This window comes from Acaromyces ingoldii (genome assembly GCF_003144295.1).
Source record: "Acaromyces ingoldii strain MCA 4198 unplaced genomic scaffold FA10scaffold_2, whole genome shotgun sequence".
NCBI lineage: Eukaryota > Fungi > Basidiomycota > Exobasidiomycetes > Exobasidiales > Cryptobasidiaceae > Acaromyces > Acaromyces ingoldii.
In genome coordinates, this window is record NW_020290248.1 from 1,369,930 (window position 1) to 1,382,715 (window position 12,786).

General features: G+C 59.4%; 5 protein-coding genes across 5 annotated transcripts; 4 read left to right on the forward strand and 1 right to left on the reverse strand.

The window, feature by feature from the left end:
- Nucleotides 1–389: 389 nt before the first annotated feature.
- On the forward strand, nucleotides 390–1,177 carry FA10DRAFT_258973 (hypothetical protein; the record flags this gene model as incomplete). Its single annotated transcript, XM_025519940.1, has 2 exons — nucleotides 390–708; nucleotides 768–1,177. The coding sequence occupies 2 exons, from the start codon at nucleotides 390–392 to the stop codon at nucleotides 1,175–1,177; spliced, it is 729 nt and encodes a 242-aa protein (XP_025378817.1).
- A 102-nt stretch (nucleotides 1,178–1,279) lies between these two features.
- On the forward strand, nucleotides 1,280–1,754 carry FA10DRAFT_71607 (hypothetical protein). The gene has a single exon (XM_025525654.1). It carries the CDS (start codon nucleotides 1,382–1,384, stop codon nucleotides 1,661–1,663), a length of 282 nt encoding a protein of 93 aa, XP_025378818.1. The 5' UTR covers nucleotides 1,280–1,381; the 3' UTR covers nucleotides 1,664–1,754.
- A 91-nt stretch (nucleotides 1,755–1,845) lies between these two features.
- Nucleotides 1,846–3,020, forward strand: FA10DRAFT_284551 (DUF858-domain-containing protein; the record flags this gene model as incomplete). Its single annotated transcript, XM_025523928.1, has 2 exons — nucleotides 1,846–2,241; nucleotides 2,298–3,020. 2 exons carry the CDS (start codon nucleotides 1,846–1,848, stop codon nucleotides 3,018–3,020), a joined length of 1,119 nt encoding a protein of 372 aa, XP_025378819.1.
- An 85-nt stretch (nucleotides 3,021–3,105) lies between these two features.
- On the reverse strand, nucleotides 3,106–6,495 carry FA10DRAFT_265468 (hypothetical protein). The gene is made up of 2 exons (XM_025521076.1): nucleotides 5,530–6,495; nucleotides 3,106–5,452 (listed from the first exon to the last, which is right to left on the reverse strand). Exons 1-2 carry the CDS (start codon nucleotides 6,189–6,191, stop codon nucleotides 3,373–3,375), a joined length of 2,742 nt encoding a protein of 913 aa, XP_025378820.1. The 5' UTR covers nucleotides 6,192–6,495; the 3' UTR covers nucleotides 3,106–3,372.
- A 1,051-nt stretch (nucleotides 6,496–7,546) lies between these two features.
- Nucleotides 7,547–12,745, forward strand: FA10DRAFT_71681 (hypothetical protein). Its single transcript, XM_025525655.1, has 3 exons — nucleotides 7,547–7,806; nucleotides 7,894–7,978; nucleotides 8,050–12,745. The coding sequence occupies exons 1-3, from the start codon at nucleotides 7,752–7,754 to the stop codon at nucleotides 12,455–12,457; spliced, it is 4,548 nt and encodes a 1,515-aa protein (XP_025378821.1). The 5' UTR covers nucleotides 7,547–7,751; the 3' UTR covers nucleotides 12,458–12,745.
- The last annotated feature ends 41 nt before the right edge of the window (nucleotides 12,746–12,786 follow it).

A 12,786-nucleotide genomic window follows, 5' to 3' on the forward strand; every position in this document is an offset into this window, starting at 1 on the left:
CCAAGCCATTTCATCTGCGGCCATAGAACCGTGAAAGCACCGCATCCCGTCCGATCTGCGAAGTTAAGCACGGTATCGCCTAGTCAGTACTGCGGTGGGGGACCACGCGGGAATCCTGGGTGCTGCAGTTCTTCTTTTGCTTTTTTGATCCTCTCTTTTTGCCATGACGCTGACCAGGTGCTCCTCAGCCACTGCCAGAGAGGATGGGGTTCTTGCAGAGGAAGATTGGCGTGCGCTGATGGGCACCATCATGAGCTTACACGTGGATATGCAGCCAATGTGAAGTGCAACTGGATTAAGGTGGTGTGATTTAGTGCGTTACTTAGCGCGCCAAAGCGATCTTCCCCCGGGCACGTCCTTCTCCGGACATTTGATAGCAACACGACGAGATGACGACAGCGGCGACTCCCTTGCCAGATCACTGGTACTACTTCTTTGGCATCATCGAGCCCATCTCGGTCCTGGCTGGAGCGACCTATGCCATCTTCTTCCAGGAGAACTATCATGCAGAGCTGATCCCCTCGGCCCTCGCACGCCTGACGTCGTCCGCCTCACCGGCATTGGGCTCGACGTCGACGTCGTCGGCCTGGAGCGGCTTTCGAAGTGTCTGGCAGACGGCAACACAGGAAAGCATCGGAAAGACGTTGCCCCAGAAGATCATCTTCCTTGATGAAGCGACGAAGATGGCCCTGGCACAGCTCGGCAGCTGTGAGTAGCTCCATGGCGAAGCTTGCGCCGAGAACTTGCTAACCGTGGTGACGGGACAGGCTACTTTCTTATCATGCTCAACTCGGCCCTGATGTTCTACGCACTCCGCCGACATCTCGGCGCAACCTCGCCTGCCACCCTCGAATCGATCCTCTACTACCTCTTTGCGGTCCTCGGAATCGCCGACTGGACGCACATCCTGCTCACCATCCACTTTCTCCCCTCGCGCCACGCGGGCACCATCTACCCCTTTTTGCAGAAGCTCTTTGCCCTCCTCGTGCCGTCGAACTGGAACGCGCTCCTGTTTGGCAACATTGCCATCACCTTTGCCCTCTTCTGCGCACGGGTCGCCTGGGCGGTGGGCTTCAAGAGGCAAACTTTCTGGAACGAGAGTGGGGTGACGGCGGCGGCGCCGAAAGCAGTCAAGCCGTCCGCTAGGTCCAGCAGCATCTCGAAGAAGCGCAAGTGACCCGACTCTATCTGATTCTCTCTCTCCTTTTCTTCTTGGTGCCCTCATTGCATCTTATTGTTGTGATCCTGTAATTTGCTTCTCTCAATGAGCTGAAGACCCACATACTTCTCCGTGGACCAATGATAGAGACAAAGCGGACTGTTTCATCATCGGGGACGGTGCGAGATCGCAAAACGTGATCTCGCGGTGCCGGCGGAGTTGATGCTGCGCGCTCAGCGGTGCGGCGACACAAGGGGAGAGATAAAAAGGGGGGAGGGGACGGGCCTCGCTTCTTGCCTCTCTCTCCTTTCTTCTCCATCCTTCTGCTCGGACTGCACCTTCCATCCAGTGAGATCATTGATCGAGGAGGAAGCATTGCTGATTGCAAACAAAGACGCGAGTTGGCTCCTCTGGCTTGGCGCCAGAGGGAATCTTTCCCCCTTTCTCACCTTCGGCCATCTTGGTCTGCTTATGCCCTCCTTGTCTGCCCTTCTGCTCTTCTGAAATCCATCTGTTTGCACGACTTGCTGCTATTTGCTCCTCTGCAGCCCTTCAGTCAACCTGACATTCTCCCTTCGACGGTGAATCCGCTTCACGTGTCGAAGACGAAGCTTGCTCTTTTGATTTTTCCTGCAGGAGGTGACGCGAAATGAGTGACGCGGCAACCAACACCTACCTACACAAAGATGGCATCGGCACCGACGCGGACAAAAAAGGAAAAAGTCAAGGTGAAGGTGGTGCACCCGAACCCAGACGTGGTCAAGGGCGTCGAGTACTGGCAGGGTGTGCCCGCCACCGTCGATGGCGTCCTGGGCGGCTTTGGCAAGGGGACGCTGCCCCGCGTCGACGCGTTGGGCTCTAGGACGTTTCTGGCCCAGGTCCTGCCGCGCTTGTCGGCCGTGGCGCCCTCGTCGGCACCCGAGGGCGCCGAGGCGTGGTTGAAGAGCCGGATAGAAGAGCGTGGAGGCGAGGGTAGGGCCCGGACGCGGGCGCTGGACTGCGGTGCAGGCATCGGGCGGGTGACTAGGGATGCGCTCAGCAAGCTCGTCGATGTCGTCCACCTCGTCGAGCCAGTCGAGAACGTGAGTTCCCTGTCTCTTCTTTCAGACCCTCGTAGCTGAGACTGTGGAGCTTCAAGTTCCTAGCAGAGGCAAAGAAGCAGTCCGCGACGTGGCCCAGCCTCACGACGCCTCCCTCGCTCTCGCCGTTCCGCGCCAGGAAAGCCGCGCATTTCCACCTGAGCACGCTCCAGGCCTTTGACCCGTCGCTGCCATACAGCTCCAGCGAGTCGGGGCCGAGATCGCCATCGCTCGCAAAGCGCAAAAGAACACAGGAAGACAAAGTCGAGGCAGTCCCAGGCTCGGCACCCTTTGAGCCAACACTTTCACCGCGAGACCAGGCGCGGGGCACCACCACCAACACGACGACGACGGAGAAGAACAATGGCGAGGAGGAGCCGGGCGAGACGGAGGCCCTCTCGAAGCAGGAGCCGACAAAATTCGACGTCATCTGGTGCCAGTGGTGCCTCCAGCACCTCTCTGACCGCGACCTCGTCTCCTTTCTCCGCAAGGCCCAGGGCGCCCTCGTGGGGCCCACCACGGCCTACAAGCGTGACCAGGGCGCCGTCCTCGATGGGAGCGGCATCATTGTCGTCAAGGAAAACGTGGTGCGGGAGCACGACGACGGCGAGGAGAATGTGTGGTACGACGAGGAGGACAAGAGCATCACGAGGTCGATAAATGCCTACGAGCGCGTCTTTGCCGAGGCTGGCCTCGTCCTGGTCCGAAAAGAGACACAGTTGGGGCTTCCAGAGGAGCTCTTTCCGGTCATCATGTGGTGTCTACGAGCTCCAGAGAAATAGCAGCAAAAGTCAATAGAAGGTGCTTGCGTAATGTCATTTGCTTCACTATCATTCATCGTCTCCCAGGTGGTATAGAGTGGAAAGAGGTGATTGACATTTGCAAAAGACAGAACGAGAATGAAGACTGTAGACTGATACTGTATGAGAGGCGACGCAGCGGCGAGACGTGGGGGATAAAAGGAGAAGGGAAACTAAGATACATTGCCGCGGATCAGGAGAGTAAATAGTGTTAGATGAGTGGTGTATGACTGGATTCCGTTCATCGAGATTAAAGTTTAGAAGAGTTGTAGAGAGAGAGGGAGAGGGGAAGAGAACAAGAGAGGGGGGTCAAAGTCGCGGGAGGCTATGCTTGCTACCTCCTTCGACTGGCGACAGCGGAAGCGGCAGCGCGGTTGCGAGGAGGCGTCTGCTTCTTCGAAGTCGAAGTCTTGGGCGATCGCTTGGCACTGCATCGAGCGACCTTGGCCTTTACCATATTGTCGTGGTCTTGACTGCTGGCGTCTACGATTTCAGGTTCGGGGTGTTCTTCGACAAGAGAGCGCTTCAAGCTGACGCGGTCCAGATCCATCATCTCCTCGACGCTCCGGATGTCCTCGTGCTCGTCCTCGACGGGCACAGCAGCGATAAAGGGACCGCCAAGCTTGGCCACTTGCCGGGCCTCGCTCAAGTACTTGTCCTGCTCCCATGCTCGATCAAGCTCCGAGAGGCACAGGTTTTCAGGGGGTCCCAAAACCATGTTTTCCTCGGCTTCGTGAACAGATGGCGCCGTAGACCGAGATAGAGAGTCCATATCGTCGTCTTCATCATCATCATCATCATCGTCGTCGTCGTCGTCGTCTGACGAGACGTCGCCCTCTTCCTGTCCCTTCCCATCATCCGCACCAGGAGCAGGGGGTGCGCCGGATGAGGGGCTGGCAGGTCGGGCTGTCGTCCGCAGAGTCGTTGAGGAGATGGACGTGGGAGGGAGCAGGAGTGGTGCGGGGTCCTGTGAGGCCGTTGGGAGAGACTGAGCGCTCGTCGCAATGACAGCAGGGCTGTTGAAGGCGCTGCTGGGGTTTGGGTCACCCATCATGAAGTTGTGATGGCTTCTGAGAGGCGTCCCGGCGGCACGCGACACTTCGAGGCCGAGGATGTCCTGCTGCGAAGGGCTGAGCAGGTCCTCATCTTCTTCCTGTGTTGCATTTGCCGCGCTGCGGTCCCCGTCGTCGACTTTGATTGCAATGCCTGGAGCAGCTTGCGGTGCCTGCTTCACCCGCACCTGGCCCTCGACCTCCTCGGAAGAGGAGTCGCGCCCAGTAGCAGAGGGAGGGGGAGAGAGTACCTGCTCGTCGACCTCGTTGACAGTGTTCTCGTGTCCGACCTCATTGAAAGGAAGCGAGAGCGTCAGAGAGCCGGCGTGCGTGTGAGGCCTGCGCGAGGAAGGAGGGAGCGCATGGGCAAAGACGGCGTCCTCGTTGTGCGACGTCCTCTCTGTTCCCTTTGCCTCGCTAGTCGACGGGACAGAAACCTCTGCGGCGCTCGAAGACCGACGCTCGGGAAGGTCACAGGTCGACTGTGGGCTGCGAGGCGTCGTCGCTGGCGTATCCTCGACATCGCTGCCAATGAAGCTCTTTGAGTCGAATTCATCCTTGACCTTGAAGTCAAAGTCGCCTCCTCCATCGAGCATGGCAACGTGGAAGTCGTCGTCTTCGTCGTCCACGTCGCTGAGTGAGCTCTCGTCATCGGCCCCGTCCTCGGCGGTGTTGAGGTGGAAACGCAAGGCAGGGACAAAGGTACTGCCGCTGCGGCTTCCTTTGCTTTTGTTTCCATCGCTACCGTTGCTGCTACTGATGTTGATGTTGCTGCTGCTGCTGACAAGGGCGGATTTTTGTCCTGCGGCTAGGCCAGCTTTCATTCCCGACCTGAACGACTTTCCATCTTGCTGCAGTCCACCTCGGGAAAGAAGCGGAGGGGGTTCGGTCGTTGAGCCTGAGCCAGAAGATAGTGATAGGGCACGCCAGGCTGGCGAAAAGTGCCGCTGAATGTCCCGACCTGTGGCTGCCGGTGCTCCGAGGCGCTGCTTTTGGTTCCTCGCCATCGCTTGTGAGTTGTGCTTCGAATTCAGCAGGCCCACATCCGAGTCGTCTTCGTTACCCTGGTCGCCGTCGGGCTCGGCAAGAGCCAGAAGAAGGGCCTTTGAGCCCTCAGCATTGCCATCCGAGTCGTATCCGTCCTTCTCGTGCGCTTTTTCATCCAAATTGACACGCTTGCCCTCTTGCTTTTGGGAAACGTCATTGCCGCTGGCCCTGGAACCCAGACGGATGCGCACCTTGGTCGCTGAGGCTGGCGCAGTCGATGGCGAGGGGGACTTTGTCCTTTCAGCGGCAGCTGGGAGAGCACTGGGCGAAGGAGCTTTTGTGATCGTTGCTGGCGGTTTGGTCATGGTGCTTGGTCTGCGTGACGGATGGGTCAGCATCTTGATTGTCCGCGCTACCTCTGTTTCTCCCCAGTCTTCCTCTGAAACACTCACTTTCTCTTTCTCTTGCCTGGACCAAAACCGCCGTCTTCTGCAGGGGAAGCGGCCTCCAGGCGCGCGGGCTGTGGTTGCGATTGTGCTTGCGGTTGTGTATGCGGCGACATTCGCTCGGCGGCCGTCGGCTCGTTTGAAGCTTGGCGCTTGGACGAAGTGACGCTGGCTGAGCGTGCGTGCATGGCCTTTGATGGATTGTAGTAGGACGAGGGCCGCGTGGGAGGCGGCGAGGGCGAAGGCAGAAGCCGGCTCGAGGGCTTTCTTGTCCTTGTTGTTGACCGTCTCGCGGGTGCCTGCGCTGACGTTGACGTCGACAAGGATGATGATGACACAGAGGGAGACGAGGAAGAAGGAGAAGAAGAAGTAGTAGTAGTAGTAGCAGCAGAAACGTCGCTCTGCTGTGGTGGCACTTCATCCTTGTCGCCTTGGCCGGCGGCCTCTGTCTTTCCATGACCGCCAGCGGGGTTCAAATCCGATGACGACGGCTTGAGCGGCTTTGCTTTGTTACCCGACTCGACATGCATCTCCGTAGGTGGCCGCTGGGCGCTGGCTGTCGCCTTGACCCGCGCGGCCTTTGCCACGTCTGCTGCCTTGGCGGCCCCCATGTGATGACTCCTCCTGATGACCTGGCTCCGCTTGACAAGTGGCGACGCAGCAGCCATCGGTGCGCAAGCGAGTGGAGTCCCAGCTGAGCTCTTGTTGCCTGTGCGCGCCGCGGCGAGCAGGCGACGGGGCTTGACAGGCGGATGAAACGCCTGGCTGAAGAAGGGAAAGTGTGGCGATGAGGGGCTCAGCAACGCATGCCTCTACTTGCGCAGTCCTTTCATTCGCAGCGTCGCCGTCTTGGGCGCTCAGCCAGTACAGTATGCCGAGTCCGTTGAGCGCAGCGTCAGAATCGAAAGAAGAGCGGTGACAGCGAGTGAGTCGGGCGACAGCGTAAAGAAAGGGGGAAGGGAAACAATTAGTCGAGGATCGATGTTATCGGTAGGGGGGTTGGGAGCGCGAGGCAGGCACTCGCTTGCTCGCCGGTGAGAAGGTCGGATATGCGCGCTGGAGCGATACAAAAACGGAACGGCAAGGGTGCAGCGAGTCAAATGCGAAGAAATTCAAAAAAGGAGAAAAAAAAGAAAAACCTAACGTCACGCCTCATCGGGCTGCTCTCCTGCCTGGCTTTTTTGTCTGGATGCGTGGATGGATTTTGCCGTACGCGAACTGCCAGCCGCGCCTTTTCTTCTGGCGAGTGACACACCACCCATGCACACGGGGGAAAAGGAGAGAACCACCATCTGAAAAGCCACATGCGATGTTACAAGAGAAAAGGCTCTGTCTGGCTGGGTCCAAGGACGGAGCAAGCGTCCTCTCCGAAAGTAATGGGACGCCAAAATAGAAAGAGGACACACTTCAGCTGGTGCAATCGAGCCGCCCTGCTGGGCTCGGCTCGGCTCGACGGACTAATTGTCGACTCCCATTGTTGGTGCCAAGCAACCATGTTGATAGCGGTCTCTATCTATGCTAAGAAGGGAGGGAGCAGGCGGGCTATTTTCTTAAGTGAGAAAAAAAAGGGGGATGTCACTACTACACTACACTAGCTACTATTGCGACTTGAAGATGTCTTGCCACGCGACGTCAGGCCGTGATTAAGTGCGCTAAAAGGGACAGACAGGCCTGTTCATTTCGCGGGCACTGATCTCCCCGGCGCCCTTCGTCGCCTCCCCTCTTCTTCTCTTCTCCTTTTGGACCGCTCAGGCTAACGATCAGAGGAGAGAGCTTGATTCCCTCTCGCAACTCGGCATCGGCAGCTTCTCTGGCCATATACAACGGCCACGCTCCCCCCCTTTCATCTCACTTCCTGTTCTCATTTCATCACCCTCCTCTCTTCCACGCAATTTGCCAAAAGACGACGATCAGACGCACGCACCCATTTACGCAAAATAAGCCGACGGACCAGCAAAGGGTGTGGCGCCGCACTTTCTTCTATTGTGGTACTCCCTCCGTCTTCTTCTACCGCTTCTGCTGTTACTATTACAACTATACAACGACGACGACGAAGACGAGAACGACGACAATTACTACCTGCACAGCACCCTTTTCTCGCCTACACCTTTCTGATACACTACAGGTCTCGCTTTGAATGGCGCCTCTGTTGCACCGGTGCTTTTGATAACGACGAGAGGCTGGCAGACGCAATTAGATTCTGGAATTTGGAGTAGAGGGGAAGCGTGATGGCGGCGCTGCGGAGCTCGCAGGGATTGGCAGCGGGTGGCGGCCTGGGGTCTGGTGAGCCTAGTCGAGGCGTTGTCTTCGTTGGCGGCTCTGATGCCAAGGGCCGCAATCTCACCACGCTGACACCCCCAATCTCCACAGGCCGGCCCAAGTCGAGCTGCAGCAGCTCCTCGGCAGCGCAAGGTGCAGACACGCCTCGGTCCACGCCGCCCATTTTCTCGAGAAGGTAGGCATTCTTTGGTTCCACGCCTTCGAAATCGCAGAGAAATAAAGGCTGACCACGTACCCACCCAACAGAGCTCGTGAGATACAAGCAGACGAAGGAATCAGTCTTGCACCCTCGCCTTATCTTCCTCCGGCTCTTCGCGACGGCGCAACGACGGCCGAGCAGACTGGCATCTCGATGCAGCCCTACCAGCTGTCGACGTCGCCCAATCCACCGGTCGGTGCCATCTCCCCACCTTCGTCTGCAAATGGCTCCAGACTCCTGAAGGGACGGGCGCGGGCTGGCACGCTGCCCTCGTCGTGGGTCGCAGAAGGAGGAGGATCGTCAGGAGATGGAGCACAAGCAGGAGGCGCAAGTGGGGCCATTGGCGATCCCTTGCCGCCGCATACAAACCACCTTCGAGACCAAAGATCCTGGAACTCGAGTGGCGCCGGCTCGCAATCCTCGTCGTCGTCTCGGGTCTCTGCCAGTCCGCTGGCCAGCAGGCTCGGCTCCATGGCCTCAGACACGAGTCTCTCGGACGAGTTCTCCAATGCGCGCTCCCGCAGTGGTTCTGCTTCGGCATCCTCTTCCAACCATGCGATCTCTCTCGGTGGTGGTGGTGGTGGTGGTGGTGGCGGCGGCAGTGGTACCGGTGCTGGTCCTGGTGCTGGCGGCGCATTCATGACCGGTCTGGCTAGGCTCTCCTCGATCAATGATGACGGGTACGGACACGGATCAAAGACGCCCAACAGACTCCTGTCTTCAGAGTCGTTCCATCACCAGCAATCAAGCACCTCTGCCGCCCAGCGATTGAGGTCGGGCAGTCTGGCCAGCGCGCTCCCTGGGCTGGGAAACAGCGCCTTTGGACCCTCGCTCTTCTCGACCTGGCCCGAGGATGACGACCGGAGCTCGACGGCCGTGGGACGCAGCAACAGCCGCCTTGGAGCGCACAACAGCAGCAGTGCTGGCGCCAGCAGGTCCAGCAGTCGCTTGCACTTTTCTCACGACGACCACCCCGACAGCCCCGAGGGCGGCGTCCAGACGCTCGACTACCTCGGCCTCGCAGGCTCCTCCACCACTGGCACCACCAGCAGCGGCATCGACTCGGTCCGGCACGACGAAGACGCCCTGTACACGAGCAGGCCCTCGATGGCCAGTGGCTTTGGTCTCCACCGCAACCGTGCCAGCACTCTGGCCTCAACTTCACGCCCGCGCACCGACCGCAATGGCCTCACCCTCTCCACCAACGGCTTCAATGCTGCCATCGACGATCACTTTGCCCATCGCCAGCACCGTCTGCGTCCTCAAGACCATCATAGTAACCTCAACCACCACAGCCACTACGACCACACTAGCGACGTCCACTCCGAGGGAACCAGGAGCGCGACGTCGTCGTACGACGAGAATATCGCAGCCTATGCGCTGGAAATCGGCCTGGACCCACAGCAGGTGGCGGCCACCATTGCCGCCGTCACAGGCCATCCGGTCACCCAGGCGGCAAGGTTGAACGGTGTGGGAGGGCCAGCAGCAGGCATGGCTGGCCGCAATCGGGCAGGGACCGTGGCCGCGATGCCTGGCCCAGGTGGCCGCCAGCGGGCTCAACAAGAGCTCGTCAGGATGCTCCAGGCCAATGGCCTCAACACGGCCACGCCCGAGGTGCAGCAGCTCCTCGCCAGCATCGCCGGCTCGTCGAGCAATCCGCAGTATGCGCCCCTCGAAGGATTCCCCCATGTCAATGTCTCCACCCCGCCGCCTCCTCCGGCGCATGTGCAGCCCATCTCGCCCATGTACTCGCCCTCGTCTACGCGCCAGAACACGTCGCCCTCGACCCCAGCGATCCTCGGGCCTGGCAGCGGCAGCGATGCCACGTCCGAGGGCAGCAGACAGACGCTGAATCCGAGCGAGCGCACGTCGCAGTCCTTTGCACCCACCAGGAGTCTCTGGATCGGCAATCTGCACGCTGCTACGACGGGCCAGGACCTGATGAGCGCCTTTGCGCCCTATGGTGCCATTGAGTCGTTGCGCCTGCTGCCCGAAAAGGAGTGCGGCTTCGTCAACTTTGTCGAGATGAGCGATGCCATCAGGGCGCGCGACGATGTTCTCAACCGGCTTGGAGGCCGACTCGGCTCGATGGGCACTGGCATCAGCGGCACGGTCCGCATCGGCTTTGGCAAGGCTGACCTGGTGCCCGTCGCGCCCTCGTCGAGCAATGGTGTGCCCGTCTCTGCTGCCTCGCTGGAGCGGACGTCTTCTTCGTCGCCGCGCTTTGACAGCATGCCCAGCTCTCAGCCCATGACCCCTGGTGCCTCCGAGGGCAGCCAGCCGACAAGGGCCTTGTGGGTGGGCAGCATTCCCAGCTCGACGACGGCAGAAGCCCTGCTCAGCGTCTTTCAGCCATTTGGTCCCATCGAAAGTGCAAGGGTGCTCGGCCACAAGAACTGCGGTTTTATCAACTACGAGCGCCTCGACGATGCCATCCGAGCGCGAAAAATGCTCCAAGGCAGAGACCCTCTGGGCACGGAAGTTGGGCCGATGAAGATTGGCTTCGCAAAGGTGCCCTCCAAGAATCAGGAGCAGTACCCATCCCAGAATGTCGACAGCGTCTTGCAGGCGTACCAGGCTGCCGTCGATGCACTGGCCGAAGTCAAAGGCGCAGCCAACGCGGGCATTTCGACAGAGCAGCAGATTCAGGGTGGTCGTCTAGAGGACTATCGAAGTAATCTCGTGCTGCATCTCCTCAACAACGAGCACAAGCAGCAGCAGCAGCAGCAGCAGCAACAACAACAACAACAACAATCACAAATCGAAGGAGGCAACGGAAGTGGCAAGCAAAGTCGGACGGACTCGCCCACGGGTATCCACGTCCGCACCGGCTCGCTGACCGGCACCAGCTCGTCGAGCAGTATTGTGCCCAGTAGCGACAAGGGCGGCGTGCCTCTTCCTCCGCAAATGGTACCTCGACCGAGTGTGACGGACTTGCAGCTGCTCATGCGCCAAATGAGCGAGGGCGAGGCCGAAGCGGACATCGAGGCCGATGTGGCAAGTGTCTCCGAGTACCGCCCTCCCGCCACGTACTACACCTCGATTCCTCTGGTCTCTGATGTCTCGATCACGCGCCGTTTCGACACGAGCCGGCTGCGTGAGCTTCGGAGAAGCATCGAGAATGGCCAGATGGGCCCGGCCGACTGCGATGCCCTGGCGAGCGACTACCTGGACTGCATCGTCGAACTCGCGAGCGACTACCTTGGCAACACTCTTGTCCAGAAGTTCTTTGAATTCTGCTCAGAGGGAGTCAAGAATACATTGCTGCAGCGTCTGGCTCCCCACTTGGCCACCATTGGATGTCACAAGAACGGGACGTGGGCGGCCCAGAAGATCATCGACTGCGCTCAGACGCCAGAGCAGTTCCGGTTGATTGCACAGTACCTGCGGCCATATGTGCCCCCGCTCCTCTTGGATCAGTACGGCAACTACGTGGTGCAGTGCTGCTTGCGCTGGCGTGACGTCAGCGACTTTGTCTTTGACGCCATGGTGGATCGGTGCTGGGAGATTGCGCAGGGCCGCTTTGGCGCCAGGAGCATACGCGGCTGCCTCATGGGCAAGATTGAGCCCACGCCAAGGCAGAAGAAGCGGGTGGCCATTGCCATCATTCTCAATTCCCTACCCTTGGCGACGAGCCCCAACGGCAGCCTCCTGCTAGCCTGGCTCCTCGACAACTCGGCCATCAACGGTCGGTACAGGCTGCTGGCGCCGCGCTTCTCGCCTCACCTCGGCGAGCTCTGCACGCACAAGCTCGCGTCCCAGTCGGTCCTTAAAGTCGTTCTTCAAAAGGTGGAGCCCGAAGCGAGCGAGACGATCCTGAGCGCCCTCTTTGATTCGCCAAAGGACAAGATGCTGGAAGAGGTCCTCACCGACCAGCTCCATGGCTCTGGCTTTGTCACCAAGATTCTGTCCAGCTTGGAGTCGCCCGAGAAGCCGCGCTACGTGGAGCAGGTCAAGAAGATTGTCACCAGCCACAAGCTGGCGGGTGTGCCAGCCTACAGGAGGTTGATGGAGGAGCTCGGCATGCGAGCTCACGCTGGTGCGCCCGCTTTCGATGCTACCTCTGGCTCCGGCCTCATGCCCGCTGGATTCCCCGCCCCCGCCTACCTCGGCGGCCAAGCGCCTGGTCTCGATCTGAACGCCATGATGTCTTCGATGGACCTTGGTGCGAACGGCGGCGCTGTCCTGCCCCCACCTCCTGCCGGTTTCCCACAGACGACCGCCTATGGATACCGGCCCATGTCTAACAACCAGTTGCCCGCATTCGCCAAGAATAATCACAACCCTGCATCCATGCCAGAGACCTATCCCTCTCATCAGGCTGACGCCTTTAATCCCTGTTGGGATGCCAACGTGCCGTTTAGTCCGCCTCCGGCCCGCACTCCGTCGACCGGCCAGCATCCCGGCATGTCGACGTACGCACACCCGCATCACCAGCAGCAATACCAATCCTAATCGAGGGGACACCACGGCGAGGGAAAAGTCAAGCGTCACTCTCTCTCTCTCGTGTCTTTGCTCCCACGTATCGCCCACTTCCTTCCCGATCTCGATCTCGTTTGTCCATTATGTGGTTTCCTACGCCGGCGCGCAACCAACAAGCACACCATCTCTTTCCTTCGTCTGCGGGTCGTCGCCATTCGACTGAGTCACCTAACCTTCTAATACCAATCGGGGCCAAAGGAGAGGGAACGCACCACCTACTCCTTTTCTTTATTAATCTCACGTCTTACTATCAACGGCAACTTACGTCCAAGCTCCCCACTATTTGACATTCTCTCTTCTTT

What these genes read in the sequence shown, in the direction of transcription:
- FA10DRAFT_265468 (XM_025521076.1), bottom strand. Translation starts at nt 6,191, where the DNA reads ATGGCTGCTGCGTCGCCACTTGTCAAGCGGAGCCAGGTCATCAGGAGG. An exon ending in CCAGGCAAGAGAAAGAGAAA is followed by an intron (nt 5,453 to 5,529) that starts GTGAGTGTTTCA and finishes TCCGTCACGCAG; the next exon opens with ACCAAGCACCATGACCAAAC.
- FA10DRAFT_71681 (XM_025525655.1), top strand. Translation starts at nt 7,752, where the DNA reads ATGGCGGCGCTGCGGAGCTCGCAGGGATTGGCAGCGGGTGGCGGCCTG. An exon ending in GGGTGGCGGCCTGGGGTCTG is followed by an intron (nt 7,807 to 7,893) that starts GTGAGCCTAGTC and finishes CAATCTCCACAG; the next exon opens with GCCGGCCCAAGTCGAGCTGC. An exon ending in CCGCCCATTTTCTCGAGAAG is followed by an intron (nt 7,979 to 8,049) that starts GTAGGCATTCTT and finishes CCCACCCAACAG; the next exon opens with AGCTCGTGAGATACAAGCAG.
- FA10DRAFT_71607 (XM_025525654.1), top strand. Translation starts at nt 1,382, where the DNA reads ATGCTGCGCGCTCAGCGGTGCGGCGACACAAGGGGAGAGATAAAAAGG.